This window comes from Armigeres subalbatus, chromosome 3 (genome assembly GCF_024139115.2).
Source record: "Armigeres subalbatus isolate Guangzhou_Male chromosome 3, GZ_Asu_2, whole genome shotgun sequence".
In the NCBI taxonomy this organism is placed as follows: domain Eukaryota; kingdom Metazoa; phylum Arthropoda; class Insecta; order Diptera; family Culicidae; genus Armigeres; species Armigeres subalbatus.
In genome coordinates, this window is record NC_085141.1 from 192,720,250 (window position 1) to 192,736,348 (window position 16,099).

General features: G+C 37.5%; 1 protein-coding gene across 5 annotated transcripts in view; it reads left to right on the forward strand.

Moving 5' to 3' along the window:
• Positions 1 to 7,848: 7,848 nt before the first annotated feature.
• The window catches only part of LOC134222607 (uncharacterized), a 144,134-nt gene continuing 135,883 nt past the window's right edge, over positions 7,849 to 16,099 (forward strand). For 2 of the 5 annotated variants that reach the window (XM_062701769.1, XM_062701770.1), the window contains exons 1-2: positions 7,853 to 8,030; positions 8,101 to 8,309. In XM_062701769.1, the coding sequence (XP_062557753.1) occupies positions 7,995 to 8,030; positions 8,101 to 8,309 (245 nt within the window). In that variant the 5' untranslated portion in view covers positions 7,853 to 7,994. Of the gene's footprint in view, positions 8,031 to 8,100; positions 9,164 to 16,099 lie in introns of those variants that run through there. The other 3 variants (XM_062701766.1, XM_062701768.1, XM_062701765.1) reach the window with 3 other exon arrangements.

Sequence of the window (16,099 nt, forward strand, 5' to 3'; positions counted from 1 at the left end):
GTGTTAGAAGAAAAATCGATAAGGGGAAAATTAAAATTCATATTTTTAGTTCTAAATTGCTGTGATCCGAGTATTTCAGTGGTATTCTTTACATTAGGCATGAAATCAATCGCGAATAAAATGACCAAACATTTTTATCGGAAGCTTCGCTGGAGACTAAGTCCACACACAAAAAACAAACATGGTTTCAGAGAAAGTTTTGAACTTTGCACTTGAAAAGTGCTTCGTTTTCTAAAAAATGAAAGTTAAAATAGTTTCAGTCAAAGTAATTTTTTCATTTGAAAGTTGATTTACCCTCGTTCTCAGTGTGAAATCAAAAGTTCTCCCATTCAACCGGAAAGTTGTAGAACTGTCAAATCAATTAACGATAAACACTTGAGCATGAAAGAGCGATAAAGGAAAACGGGAAAAACGTTATCACTCAAAACGCTCAAAACATTCCTCGGGCACTATAGAATATCAGGAGGTTAAAATACATAATTTTGGATTGTCACCTAAATAATTTATATATTTTTTTATAACCCGTACGTTAGAAATATTAACTTATTTTTACATTGCAATTTGGCAGTTCATTGTAAATAATTGTTATTAATAACATAATTGATAACGACGCGTGACGCAACGCAATGAACACATGCAAAATTCTTTTAAAGCATTTCTTTTGGATGGGTTTGTCTCCAGGTTTGTCGCGTCGAGACATTCTTCGTGTTTACTCTGGTAGGCACCATCAATAAAATAAATATATTTTTTATATTACTCTGATTAAAATTATTTTGCCCATTTATTTTTTTTTTAAAAATCTCATAGTGCCTTTTACTGCGCACCACCAGCTGCCGCTCTCATCCTCACCTCCCATTAAACAACAACAACAGCTTTTGAGGTTTTTGCAACCGCGAATATTTGTTTTGGTTTCGTCCGTCGTTTAATTTTATTAAATACAGCTACGGAAAAGTGGTGCCTTGAAATGGAATGCCACGGTCCTGGTCCTGTCCATCACACGGAACCGGAAGGTAAGTAATATTGTTTTAACAAGTTCATAAAAAGTATCGGTAAAATGGAAGGAAGTTCCGGAGACTAATAGCCTATTCAGATTACGATCTTTAACGAGATATTTGACATAATAATGAGAATCTTGATTACAAAGTTCACTCATCTTATTTTTATTCCATTTCTGATTGTCAATTATCACTTTAAATACCTCGTTAAATGATCGTAATCTGAACAGGCTATAAATCATCAAAAGCATTGCCCAACTCCGGTGTTTTAATAGCAAGTGTGAAGTTAGGTATTGCTTTTGCTGGTAAAACCAGATCACATCGTGGTACTTCTGAGAGATTCTCCCTTTTTTACAGATAATTTGCATGTTCCGGTGGTCACTACAGACGACAAACAAGAGCGCGGTGTCTACGATATTGATATGCACTTAAAACAAGTTGGCGTACTTCCAACAAGTGATTGGATTATGTATTTTGATAAGGCGGTCGCCTTGACGTGACGATAAGTACATATTATTAGGACCAGCCACAGAATACTTTAATTGAATAATGAGCTCAAAAGAAAAAAACTATTCATTTCAGATCATTTTACTTTGAAAGAAAAGGGTTGAATGGAGAGTATACAGGGATAGGGGACTGCTTTCTGGGGAAAAAAAATAATTTCCAAATAAAAATATTCTACTTCGTTTCACCAGTTTTTCCGTTATTGAGATTGATAGCTCTACAATTTTGTTTTAAATGCTCGTACACACTTAAATCGAGAACTTCAGCTCGGTAATATTTTTTACAGATTTTACCCGGTAATCATGAATTTCAACCGAGAAGTCAGTTAATTTTGGGAAATTTACAAAGTTTTGTAAACAAAATTACCGACCTCCCAGCAATACATTAAAATTACAGTAAATCGGTAAAATAGGTAACCGAGCTGCTCCGTTCAACAAATTCTGATGCAAGTTGTCAAAAAATATACCGAGAACTCAGTGAAACAAAATGAACTTTGCTGAACGTACGGTTATGCTTTTTCCGAGATTGAGATTTACATGATGCTCAATGTAGCGCCATATTAAACATTTATTTTCCTTCGGTTTTGTGCGTGATTTGTTTGATCAAATAAAATGTTTGAAATTGATAAGAAGAAATTAAATATAATTTATATGCATAATAAATATATGGGTAAGTAAAAGCGATCCAATTTTCAGCCAGAAAAAAATGAAATAGAAACACAATATCTTGAATTTTCAGAAAATTGGGAGAGGAAGCCAGCATTCTGCTTGTTCCAAAGCTTCATGACACCAATTCTTGAGGTAGCCGCACACCTCGGGAACCGAAAAAACCGTACCATTTAAAATACGTGAAGCAAAAAACCGATGGAAAATTTTCGCAAAGTATGTGGCTTTGTTTTAGAACAATTTTCACCGAGTCAGTTTGTAAAATTCTTGGAGAAATCATTATTTTTAAATAAATAAATCAACATATGTATATCAATCGAAAATTTGTTTTAAACCTTTTTTTTCACCAATATGGAAAACAAATGCTGAATTAGATTTTGTTCGGTAATCTTCATAACAGAGGTCGGTATTCTATTTACAAGTTGATCCGCATTTTCATACCGAGCGCTCAGTAGCGGTTACAGATCTGCTTGGTATTTTTTGACATTTCAGTAACGAAAGTACAAGCCGAGGACTCAGTAAAGGATTCAACTTTTTACTGAGCAGACTGCCGAGAGCTCAGCTGTTGAGAAATCGGTAATTCATTTACCGAGCTCGTTAGATTAAATTAAGTGTGTACTTTTAATTTCAGAGTGAAATACAGCTTTTCAAACCATCGTTGTTACAAAAGTTGGCATACTTTTTTTTCTAATGTACGAAACTCTCTACGAAAAAGAACCAACGCAACTTTTTATTTTAACCAATGGTTTTCTTAATTTTAATAATGATTTTTCTTTCTGTGCAGGTGAAATAGCTCTAAGAACTGTCAACCTACGCGTAAAAAATAACCTTATATGTTATGGCAAAAAACCATTCGAAAATACTTATACTCTTCATTATGTCACCTAATGAATGATCCCATATCAAAAAGCTAATAACATTCATAAGTTAATGAAAAGTATAAGTTTCAAAATGTATGTGACTAATCCGATGAATACATTTTTTCTTATACCTATCATTAAGCGCCTGCTTTGGCAAAAAAGTATTAGAAATATTAATAATAAATAACATTATTGTGCATTTAGACCAAAACTGTTTATATGACGCTGATGAACTGGCAGCAAGGCCCACTTCCGACGAGATTCACACGGAAAAATAAAATAAATATGCAGCACTGCACAGTGTTATCTGTCACAAAATCGAGCTTGTTTTGTCGCTGACAACGTCGCTGGCACCTTGAAGTCGATTTCCACACTTCCGAACGCTCTTCCGACAATGTGTTGGTAGCAAATTCAAATTTTGCTCTGACGTTCATGATGTTGAAAGTAAGTTCGGAAGTAAAACGTCGGAGGTCGGAATACAATTTAGTGCTGGCGACACAATATTTTTTTTTCGCGTACGTCATCATGCACTGGTCTATAGTAGAAATACTAGAATAAGAGATCGGCGAAGACGCCATCTTGTTTCCAATCGAACCGTCAAAAGCGGTTCCATTTCAACTTGTTTACTTTTTGCATCCATAAGAAGCAAACAAAAAGTTCAAGTGCTACCAGTATTGTTTTCACGATTTCATGCATTTTCATACGTTGCCATTTCGACAGTTTTTCACTCCGCCGGTCTCTGGTTATAGGGTTGCTAGTCTATAGGTGACAAGCGCGGTGTCATCATCATCAATAGACATAGCCCGCTGTCATCATTGAAAAGCAGTATGAAAAAAAAAATATAGCCCGGGACATCCTGGCTACGATATGGCGTTGGGCTAAACAATAGAATGTCAATAGCCTGCAAAAAACCATTCGAAAATACTTATACTCTTCATTATGTCACCTAATGAATGATCCCATATCAAAAAGCTAATAACATTCATGTTCATAAGTTAATGAAAAGTATAAGTTTCAAAATGTATGTGACTAATCCGATGTATAAGTTTTTTCTTATACCAATCAATCTGCTTTGGAAAAAAAAAGTATTAGAAATATTAATAATAAATAACATTATTGTGCATTTAGACCAAAACTGTTTATATGACGCTGATGAACTGGCAGCAAGGCCCACTTCCGACGAGATTCACACGGAAAAATAAAATAAATATGCAGCACTGCACAGTGTTATCTGTCACAAAATCGAGCTTGTTTTGTCGCTGACAACGTCGCTGGCACCTTGAAGTTCGGAAGTCGATTTCCACACTTCCGAACGCTCTTCCGACAATGTGTTGGTAGCAAATTCAAATTTTGCTCTGACGTTCATGATGTCGAAAGTAAGTTCGGAAGTAAAACGTCGGAATACAATTTAGTGCTGGCGACACAATAATGTTTTTTCGCGTACGTCATCATGCACTGGTCTATAGGTGACAAGCGCGGTGTCATCATCATCAATAGACATAGCCCGCTGTCATCATTGAAAAGCAGTATGAAAAAAAATATAGCCCGGGACATCCTGGCTACGATATGGCGTTGGGCTAAACAATAGAATGTCAATAGCCTGGTGTATTGATTCCACCAAACCTAAGAGAGAAGACAGCTCGCTTTATTTACGTTCATCCTAATGTCACCGCGATCCAGTCACTGCGAACCGAAAAAGTAAACACTGCGATGCAACTTCAAATGGTCGTAATCAAAATTATTTATTTGGCAATTTATTGCCGATTTCACCAATTTGAAGAGTTATGTGTAGATTGTGATTTGCCCGCTTCTTTTTCTCACACCCACTCTCATTTCGGGTTGATCGATTTTTGTTACTGAAATTTACCCAATTATAACCCATTATTCGTTAGTCATATGTAAGCGTGTACACTAAATCGATTCCCGCCATGATTTGACGTCTATTTGTTTTCAGATTGAGCACTCACACACAAATATTATACACGGAAAATCAAACTTTTTTGAGTGTATTGAGTGTGAGAAAAAGATGACTGTGAGAAAAAAAATCTCGCAGAACTCTTATAAAGTGCAAAAAGCGCAATATGTTCGCAACTTTTCTTATATCTGCTACAGTGAAATGAACCCGTAACTATCCATGTGAATGATTCCGTATTATGAGAAATCGGTTTTGTTCTACGTTAGGAAGTTCATAACCATTGAAATAAGCTAATTCGAGCAAGTTTTTATTGGAGAGAATAATGTTGCTTCCGACGTTATGAAATATTACTTTGATTTGTTGATTTTCCACGGTTTCCTCACAAATAAAGAAAAAGAAGACATAGTAAATACACGATCTGTCAGTGAGCTGGCTTCTCTCTCTCAGCACCAAACTATTGTCTTGATTAAATTTTTACACTCCTACTCGGCAATTGAGAAATCGAAACTTGTTTGCCACCTATCATCATCGAACAAATTATGCAAAATTTAGTCCAATGAATCAAATGATGTCTGTTTACAAGCCTAAGAAAATATTTTAGGAACATTAGTTACAATAGAACATAGTTATAAGTTTTTTTTAATGTAGTCTACATTATGTTTGACGAAATAAATAAATAAATTAGTAAATAAATTTGTATAGCGACTGAGTTGTTTCACCAAGTGTTTCACTAAAGGGCCTCATACGCCTGTCACTGGCGAACAAAGCTCGTGTACTCCGCATCGAAGCTTAAAACTGGTGTTAGGGCGCAATCGTTAATGCGCACATATTTATATTCGGTTAGTTACTGCAAATAAATTCTTTTTCGAGTCCCTATATTCAAGCAGGTATCTCAAGCATAACATCGTTATATTGCTGCATGATTGAGTTTTTAATTTTGATAAAATATCGAAAACAAAAGTGTGCATAAAAATTGCCTCGCCATAACAAAAAGTGGTAGAGAATTTATTTATTTATTTCAATCTTCAACGTAAAGTTGTACAGATTTTCTTAGCTATACTAGGTTTTGTATTCTTGACTTATAGGCCTCTTTACTAATATTAAAATCAAACACGTGACTTACTTCATTAAACGTGCGGCAGCACATGCTCCATGGCTCATTGTATCCATAGTTTGTACGGTGAGTAGACTCGGCAAGAAGTATGTAATGCCGTAGTTGTCTTCGAGGCACGTTGATGTGTACTTTAGCTAGGAGAAAGCCACAGTCTACATCTCCAGCGAGAATTCCGAACACGAAGAGTCTTTGAAGGAGTTTTCTTCTGGCAGCTAGCGATTGCAGATTTATTAGCATACACCGTTCTTCGTAGGGGGGCAAGCTAGCCGTATTGTTCCAAGGTAGTACCCGGAGGGCGTATCTGATGAAGTTTCGTTGAATCGCTTCCATTCTGTTAATCAATGTTGCATGAAAGGGTGCCCATACAACAACTGCATATTCTAGCAGACTGCGGACGAGAGCACAATACAACGCTTTTAGCGCATATATGTCCTGGAATGCATTCGTATTTCTTTTCAAAAATCCCAGCATGGCAAACGATTTGGCTGTGATCATGTTGATGTGGTCGTTAAATCTGACTTTAGAGTCAATAATGACTCCCAAGTCTTTAATCGATGAAACTCGTAGTAAACGGCTGTTTCCAATAAAGTAATTAGTCAGCAATGGCTCTCGCAAACGGCTGAATGTTATGGAACTGCATTTAGCAACATTGACTTCCATACCATTTAAAAAGGACCATCGTAGAAGTGTATCAATGTCATTTTGGAGAACGCAGCAATCCAACCTAGTCTCGATTTCACGATATATCTTTAGATCGTCAGCGAATAAAAGCTTAGAGGAGCGAAGACTATTGCACAGGTCATTAACAAACAAAATGAAAACTAATGGTCCTATGTGACTTCCTTGGGGGACGCCTGACGGAATGCCAAAATTAACTGAAATAACTCCGTTGATGTGAACATATATATGCAGGGCGGTCTGTTAAAAAGAACTGGAACCAGTTTGTTGTCAAGTCAGGACATCCCATGTTCCTCATCATATCGATAGCAAGTGCATGTGGAACATTATCGAAAGCTTTACTGAAGTCCACGTATATGGCATCAACTTGACGTTTTCTCTCTATGGAGTTGATTACTGTGTTGGCAAAACCATCAGGTTAGTCGTTGTCGATCGTTTCCGGACAAATCCGTGTTGATATTCGGAGATTATAGGGCGAACCGCTTGGTATACGACTTCGTGAACCATCTTTTCGAACGTTTTCGGAGGCAACTGAGGATAGAAATCCCACGATAGTTCTCTACATTGTGAGTATTACCGGATTTGTGAATAGGAGTAATGGAGGCGGTCTTCCATGCAGTTGGGAAAATACCACTATCCAGCGAGCGATTGAAGATCATCGTTACCGGCGCAGCGAGGGACGTTGCAAATTGTTTAATGAAAGATGGCGGCAAACTGTCTGGACCAGGACCTTTGGAACCGTCTACAGATGAAAGAACTTTCTTCACATCTTCTAACGATACATTTAGATGCGGTAGATGTACGTTGTAATGAGCTATACCGCTTATCCAGTCACGGTGCTCATCCGGGGTGTGAGTAGGACGAGAGTCTGAGAAAACATTTCTGAAAAACTCAGCAAACAATTCAGCAGCATGCTCTGTGGAATCAGCACTAGTTCCTTTATACGAAACATTGCTCGGAACGCCGCCATTAACATTGTTGTTTACATTTTAGAACCAAATCCAGATGTCGCTCATGTCGGGGTAGGGCTTCAGTGCTCCGCCTTCTCCCCCTGGTTTCACCATCTACTAGTGAAAATGTTTTTTCCTGAGTGTACAAACTGGTAAGTTCGGGTATGTCCGGGTAAGCGGAATTGTCAAAACAGTTTTTAAAATAGCTGTGCTGAAGCTTGTGTTTAATGGTGAATTTTCAAAGAAATCAGTGATTTTTAGAGTTATTGAGTGCAATTCGTTCGGTTTTTTATTTCAAATAAAAGAATACAAAATGATCTCTGATGCTTTAGGTGATCTAGAAAAATGTGTAAGTATATTCACGATTAAATAATTGCACAGTTAGCATTTGTTTGAAATTTGATCTCTTAACGTTGCAGGTAGACACTGCCGGAACCCAGCTCGATTCGCTGGCCCTGAAAATCACCGACGTCGAGAAAAATCTGGACGAGAATGACATGGAGGGCCTGGAAACCGGAATGATGGAACTGTTGGAGTCAGTCACTGAAGTGAAGAACGAGTACCAAAATCTCCGCAAGGATCTTCAGGAAGTTCAGCAACTGCAAAAGGAAATGACCTGCTCGCTAAGGTACCAGTTACGCACTATGACTCAAACTTTTCATGTATTGAAAAAGAAAATCGAGGCAAACAATTTACCTATAACGTCGCTTCCGCTACCTTCGTCATCCTGCGCTAAGCAAGTTCCTCCTGCCGAACAAAGCGGCGGAAATGTAGCCGCAAAAATGCTTAATCGTAACAAAAATTGAAGTTTGTTTCATTTCGTCAAGCCATTTCTATCAACGTTGGTTACTCGTTGCCTACCCCGCAATAAGTTGGCCTGTCACATTCTCTTCCTGGACTGATTTACCTGTGATGTCTGTGTCTATATCTCAGTTTCTTCTCCTGCCGATGGCCGTTAGTTGCGCTCGTATTAATTATTTTGTAACTCATGTCATTCGCTTCGTGCGACGACCGCAATAGGATGGATACTGCCCCAAATGACCGGGCCTGGCCAACAAAAACCAGACAGCTGGCTAGTTCTAAGATCATCTCATTGTCATTCCCCATCATTAGAATTGCCTAAGTCGCATCCTCTTAGGATAATAATAGCCATCAACCTATCCGAACTGAGATCAGTCGGATGTGCCTATCATCGAGAAAGGAAAATTTCCCTGAGAGACGAGAAACATCCTAAAGTGCATCGCATCCGTTAGCTTATAGTTAGACACACGGCCAGTTCTATTTTACGTTTGTTTCGTATGTTATCTTCATATATGTTTTAATGCATAGCAGTCTCTTCTTATTTTTCTTTTAAATTCATGAGACTATTTTATAGTAGTACAGTTTCAAATTATGAGTGTTTCACAAAAAGAAAAACATATATTAAGTACAGAGAACATAGTTCATAGAATTCTAAAATGATCAGCCACATTGCCATATAAAGTGTTCTTTCCATTTCGAGATGTCATAAAAAGAAATGTGCACTTGGTGAACGTTTAATCCGGGATGAATATAGTTTTAGAATACGACATCAGAAGACATTTGATTTGTTGTGCCTTTTTCGTAGGACAAAGTTTAGGCAATTATTTCACTCTAAAAAATAACCTTTTCAGAGAAGGCTTGGATACTCATAGTGTTATTTAGCAAATGTAAAAGCTAAGAAAAACATAAGCCAACTTTTAATATAGAAATCCTTAACCGATTTTCCCGCATTAAGTTGCATTAGATGAAAATTTCGCAAGTGTTATGTCTGTTTGTCTGTGCTTCTAGATTTGATAATGTTCGCAAATTTTAATAATTTTCAGAATTTATAAGAATTTTTGATAATATGCAACATCGGTAACTAATAGTTTTACCTTTCACATACTTCGAAGTTGTATTCTTTTAGTTCCTAACGTTTTCTGGTTTTTTTACGAAGTATTTGGTTAGTTAGGCATGAACGGACTTCGGATATTATAACGGACTTAAACCCGTCGATGATGGTTTACGAATCACGTATGAAAGATTGATCTTTATTTTTAATTTCTCACATGGTAACCTACTAGGGTAACCGTACCCTTAGTGGAGGTAGCACCAATAGTGGAGGTAGTGGGGTTTTAATGAGATTTATCATATTTATACACTTTACGATGGTTTCAGTTGATGCGTCGTGCTTTAAATATCCTGTTAAATGCAACTTATCTTAAGATTTCGCTTGAAAAACTATTGAAAACAATGATTTTCCTTAACAAAATTGACTTCCTTGCACCTATAGTGGTGCAACTGTACCAATAGTGGCGAGTCTCATAAGAAACCAATGGATAGCACCACTATAGGAACCAAAATTAATTTTTACCGCCACTAAAGGAACAGTGTACCCATAGTGGTGCAAGCAATATTTGGTAAATGTTGATGATAAATGACATCTATCTCATTTTTGTTAGCAAATTTATTAGTTTATCTATTGATTAAAATATCAAAGCTGTAAATTTCCCATAATTATCAATTTTTAAAAAATATTTTCTTTTGTCGATCTACTAATACCTCCACTATTGGTACCGTTACCCTATGGTAGGAAGAAAATGCAAAACGACACGACACGCTCGTCGTGCTGAACAAATGTCTGCCTGTCCGTGTGTATGTGTTTGTGTGCACAGGAAAACCGAAAAATATTAGTTATTTTTTCATATAGTATTTCTTAACCGATTGTCTCGCAACAAGTTGCATTTGCTTGTTGATCACTATTGAATTTGATAACGATCGATTATTGCGTTTAAAATTTATTAGGAAAATGGATTCCAACTATATAGGCGCCATGTAAGATTAGTGTCTTGGAGACCCACTATTTTATTCGAATAAAATCGGATTAATTTTAAAAACTTATTAAAATTTGTCTAGCAATATATGTTAATTCTGTTTGTAAGGTTTTATGAAAAAATATAATACTGAATAAATATTGCACTTTTGGCATGATCGGACTTCGGATACGATTTGTAAGTGACTGTGTATACTGGTTGGAATCTAAAAGCCGAATGAATTTATTGAAGTTCCATTGATGCAACGAAAGTTTGTTTTCCATGCTGCACGAGCGAAGCGAGTATGTTTTGGAAACGAGGCTGACTATGTACCGCACATGTGGCAACAATTAAGAAGGTTTCAAAATAATGAAATGAGGAAATATTAACTGCTGACTGGGAGGTCGCAGTTGTTATGCATATTTTGGGTGTTGACTGCGAGGTCGTCATAAATTTGAGAAGGCAATAAAAATAGGATATTCTGACGAGATGCAATTGCCATATGTGGGTCATGAGTACAGTACTGAAACTTGAGGCATTTAAATGAATTGAATTGAATTGAATTCAATATTTTAGGAAAGCGTAGTAATGTTACTACACACTATTCCAACATTTATTCAAGCATTTTTCTTCCTGGTCACAAATCGGCATAAAATTGCCTCGTTTTATAACATGATTACTTTCTGGGCCAAATTCCGATCACTTAATTTGAATTTCTTCTTTTTCCGACGAACTTGAAGTATTCCCCAAGCTTGTCGACCAGAAAATTTTACCTTTGGGGTGGATAGCGAAACGCTTAGTAAAATTATCCGTCTCGATGCCCTTCTTAATGAGCTATGTGTCCAAAACTCGAATTTCAATATCACTTTCAATTTGCGATACATCGGAAACAACAAATTTTCAACAAATTGAAACTTGATGTATGAATACAAACCAATACCATCATGAGGTTTTGAGTAGTAACACTTTGAAAGTGGATAACTTATTTTTGATACAGTCCTTAGTTGTTTAGGTTCATTAGTATATATGAAGTAACCAATACTCATAGTAAGTTTTGCAATTGTAAGTTACGAGAAATACTCTCCCTTAAAATACCATCCGTGGAAATAGGGACATTTTTCTCGACTATGGGAAATTTGTGTGGTATTAGCATACCATTAATTAGTGAGTTCAGTGCGTGTTGGCTCTTGTTTCGGACGGCAGAACGATCGCGCGATTTGCCGAAATTTTATGTTTTGCATTGCGCGGTCGGTAATAAAGTTAATTAGTTCAGTGCGTGTTGGCTCTTGTTTCGGACGGCAGAACGATCGCGCGATTTGCCGAAATTTTGTGTTTTGCATTGCGCGGCCGGTAATAAAGTTAATTAGTTCAGTGCGTGTTGGCTCTTGTTTCGGACGGCAGAACGATCGAGCGATTTGCCGAAATTTTGTGTTTTGCATTGCGCGGCCGGTAATAAAGTTAATTAATTCAGTGCGTGTTGGCTCTTGTTTTGAACGGCAGAACGATCGCGCGATTTGCCGAAATTTTGTGTTTTGTTTTGTTTTTCCCTTAGGACGGTTCGTAAGTAAATCGATGAATAAATTTTATTATTTTTACAGCATATACTGTTATTGACAAACGCTCTATATTGTCGAATAGAGCTCCCTATTATTCACCTTTCCCACTAACACAAATTTTCCTTCCCGAGACATCTATGAAGGTAGTATGGGTTCCCTGCATCTTCACTAGTAGATGTTGAACTAACATTCCTTCCCTTCCTTCCGTGATTGTAAGGACGTGGCCAGGTATACAACTGCTACTGTATAGGAAAAGGTACTAATCCCAAGTACCAATTTGCGACAATATACAGTAGATTGCTCAATTCAAGCTCTGTCTGGTGGGGGGGCGGGTGTCGCGGGAGAGGGTTCTCTTCGTCGACTTCCCCTCATTTGAATGGAGGTAACGGGCAGGGAATTTCTTTGCGGTTTATCACCTCAGAATGCAAGTTCGCATTGTTTTCTTTCGTTCTGAGGTGATAAACCACAGAGAGATCTGCTTTTTGTCACTTTTGTTTAAGGGAGGGGAGGTCGACGGGGAGAGTCCTCTCTTGCGACATTCGCCCTTATTCCAGATGGAGCTTGAATTGAGCATTGTATAGCCACCCACGATTTGTACAATCACATATGCTATGCTATGCTATGCTATTAGCATACCATTAATTAGTAAGTTTGAATGCGTGATATATATTGTGCTGGTTTTCCGATAATGTATCATTTGTCGGAGGGACAGTAAATTTGTGTGCTTTTAATCAGAGTGTATACATTCACTCTGCTTTTAATCTTGTTTGCTTCATGACCGATATGACAGAGATACAATAAATGCAGATTGTGTATCTGTCATATCAAGCGTTAGCTATACGTAGTTGGTGGCACACACATTTATTGTATATGCCACCCGAGTGGTACCCCTAAATTGTGGGTGAAACGAGTGAAACGTGTTTTGATGCATTTGATGATAAACAATAAACAATAAGGCGCTTCCTGGAGGTTCAGACAATACTTCTGTAGCAATTGTCGGATCCGCCTTCTGCTTTTCGTGTCTAGTCAGTGACCTGTGGCTCAGGAGAGTTGTATGAGAAACCCAGAATGCGGCAAGCAATTGCCACCCTAGACCGTCGATGTCATACAAGATCTTTCCGTGTATCACGGTATGTATCAATAATGAATTTTTCAACTTTCGCTATCATGTAAAAACATATAACAGCGGTTGTTAAATGACCCATCCAGAAAGCGAATCAAAGGAATCTTATCCAATATCGTTGGATAGCAGATTCTACGACCGAGTCAGGAAGCATACATCTGACATCAAAGCTGCTAGAGTCGATGTGTTTTCCTTCCAGCAGATGTTTCAAGTATGTTGTAGCCGAACGTTGCATTGAGGTATCGTAAATTACGTGTTTCATCTGCTCGACTTGGTCATGAGTATAAATCCCAGACTTCATTAAGTCCTGAATATGAGCATAAGACCAGTTGGCTTTCAAGCCGTCGATAGTATACCATTTGTCTCCGAATTTATACTTCGGAGCGAGAAATGCTGAACACTCTATTTAGTATCCGAGTCATAGGAGTCATGAACATAGTTTTATTGTCGAGTCGAACGGGAATTTCATGAAAGCAGTTGTCGCTACTCTCTAGTACCACGTATACGGGCCGGCATTGTATCAGCTGGGTAATGCTATGATTTAAAAATGGGTTAAAATTCTTGTTAAAATACTTATTAATCAATGGTATTTATAATATATAAATTTCGACATTTTGTTAAGCTAGGCTTACTCTATTCCTTCGGCCCTGGTCTCTTCATCTATTGTAGTAGCACCTAATCCGATCGTTGATATTACTCGAACCTCATGATAATCCGTTGTTCTTCTGTCATCGTATTCGATCCCGTCTATGGAAATAGAGCAATTGGTGTATTGTACAGTCAAATTTCACTCGTTGGGCTATCTTTAGATGGGCTACGATTTAGTTGGGCGCCCGTTAGTTGGGCTGTAGCCCACTTAAAATGAAGGTGGACGTCAAATTATGACATCAACGGCAGTTTTTTTTTCTTTTTCGCCGTTGGCAGCTCTGAATTTCTATTGTATTAGCTGATTTGACAGCTGAAATCTCAGCCCAACTAACGAAAGTCTTTCACTAGATGGGCTACGAGTTTAGCCCAACGAGCGAAAGTTGACTGTATTGTATTGTATAAGGTGTCCAGTAACCTTTCGTGTTTCTATATCGCAGCTTGAATTCAGAAGAACAGGTGTAACCGCATTTCTCAAAACCAACGCGTGTTCGTCGATTGGAATGACGTCCATATTATCTTGATGTTCTATATAGGGGCAGGATGCGTTGATACCTCTCAAAGCGTTGTCGATACAGCTGTCGCCTGTTATATCTGTAAGCTCCTCCTCGATATTTTTCAACTACTGCACACTCATGGTTAACTCCTAACGTCAAAAAATCACTTAAAGTGGGCTCCGTGGCCGTGCGGTTAGCGACGTCAATCGTCTAGACGCATGTGCTATGGAGTGTGGGTTCGATTCCCGCCCCGGTAAGGAGGAAACTTTTCGTGATCGGAAAATTCTCCACTGGTCCACTGGGTGTTATGTGTCCGTTGTCTAATGCTAGGTGTTAAGTGTTCAGTCTGTACGACCCCTGGTCGAAGACGGTGTTCCTGTCTCTTTTTAAAAAAAAAATGGCCAGGTGAAATGGTGTCGAGATGACCTTTTGTTTTGATGGCAAAGTTTCAAATTTAATGTACCGAAAATTTCCTGATTTCCCGGATTTTAATAACAAATATAATTTTGGATTCTTCGTGATGCGTTTCAATATTAAGAAATTCGTAAATCTGATCAATATTACTGAGAGAAATGTTTTGCTTTTCTAATTGGGTTGAATATAAACTGTGTTTCATTATTATTAAGAATTGCTTATATAAGTAGTTTTTGAGAAATAACTACTTTAAATGTTTTTACCTGTGAGAAATAGTTTTGGTATACTATCTGTACAGAGTTAATAAGCTCCTCCTTAATAAGATAGGAATACCGAAATTTAGTTTAGTGAAAGTATGCCTTAATATTTTTGGAATTTCATTCTCAATAGGGCCAATGATCAGAATTATCTGATTAGAAAACATATTCACCGGTTTTCCTGTGCAAATGATGAATTCGGAATCATCAGTATCCGCTGAGTGTTGAGTATTATCGTCTGAAGAAGAGTCTGCTTGTGCTTCATTGGTGTTCAACTCATGTGGAATTCTGGAAAGCCCATCGGCAACAAAATTTTGTTTTCACTATATCTAATGTCATACGAGTAATCTAACAGAGCAATCATCCATCTAGCAATTTTACCTGATGGATCTTTCAGGTTTATAGCATAAGTAAGTGGTTTATGATCTGTGTAGAGTGTGAATTTATTTCCGAAAAGATACGGTCGAAAATATTTTGTTGCCCAATAAATGGCTAACAACTCTTTTTCGATTGTCGAGTAATTCTCTTCACTTTTGTTAAGAGTCCGTGATGCAAAAGCAATTGGTTTGTCTTTCCCAATCGGTCCTTGGGACAATACGGCGCCAATTGCGTATTTAGAGGCATCATTTAGTACAAAAGTATTATCGAAGTCAGGATGGATTAAAATAGCACTACTACTAAGGATCTGTTTGCATTTATTAAATGCTTTCAGAAACTCTGGTGTATGTTCTACTTTTTCATCTTTTCGGAGGCATTGTATGAGGGGCTTGGTAATGCGACTGAAATCTTTATTAAATTTTCTGTAATAGCCTAAAGTGCCTAAAAACGATTTAATATCTTTAACAGCTTTGGGGGTTGGCCAGTTCCGGATGACTTTAATTTTTTCAGGGTTAGGCATCACGCCATCTTCATTTACAACATGTCCAAGGAAAGAAACTTCTTTTCTTAAAAATGCGCTCTTGTCAAGCGGTACCTTAAGGTTAGCTTTCTTCAGAGCTTCAAACACTTTATTAAGATTAGTACAATGTTCCTGGAGACTATAACTGAATACTATGATGTCATCCATATAGACTAAGCAGATTACTCCTGCTAGTCCGACAAGAACGGCATTCA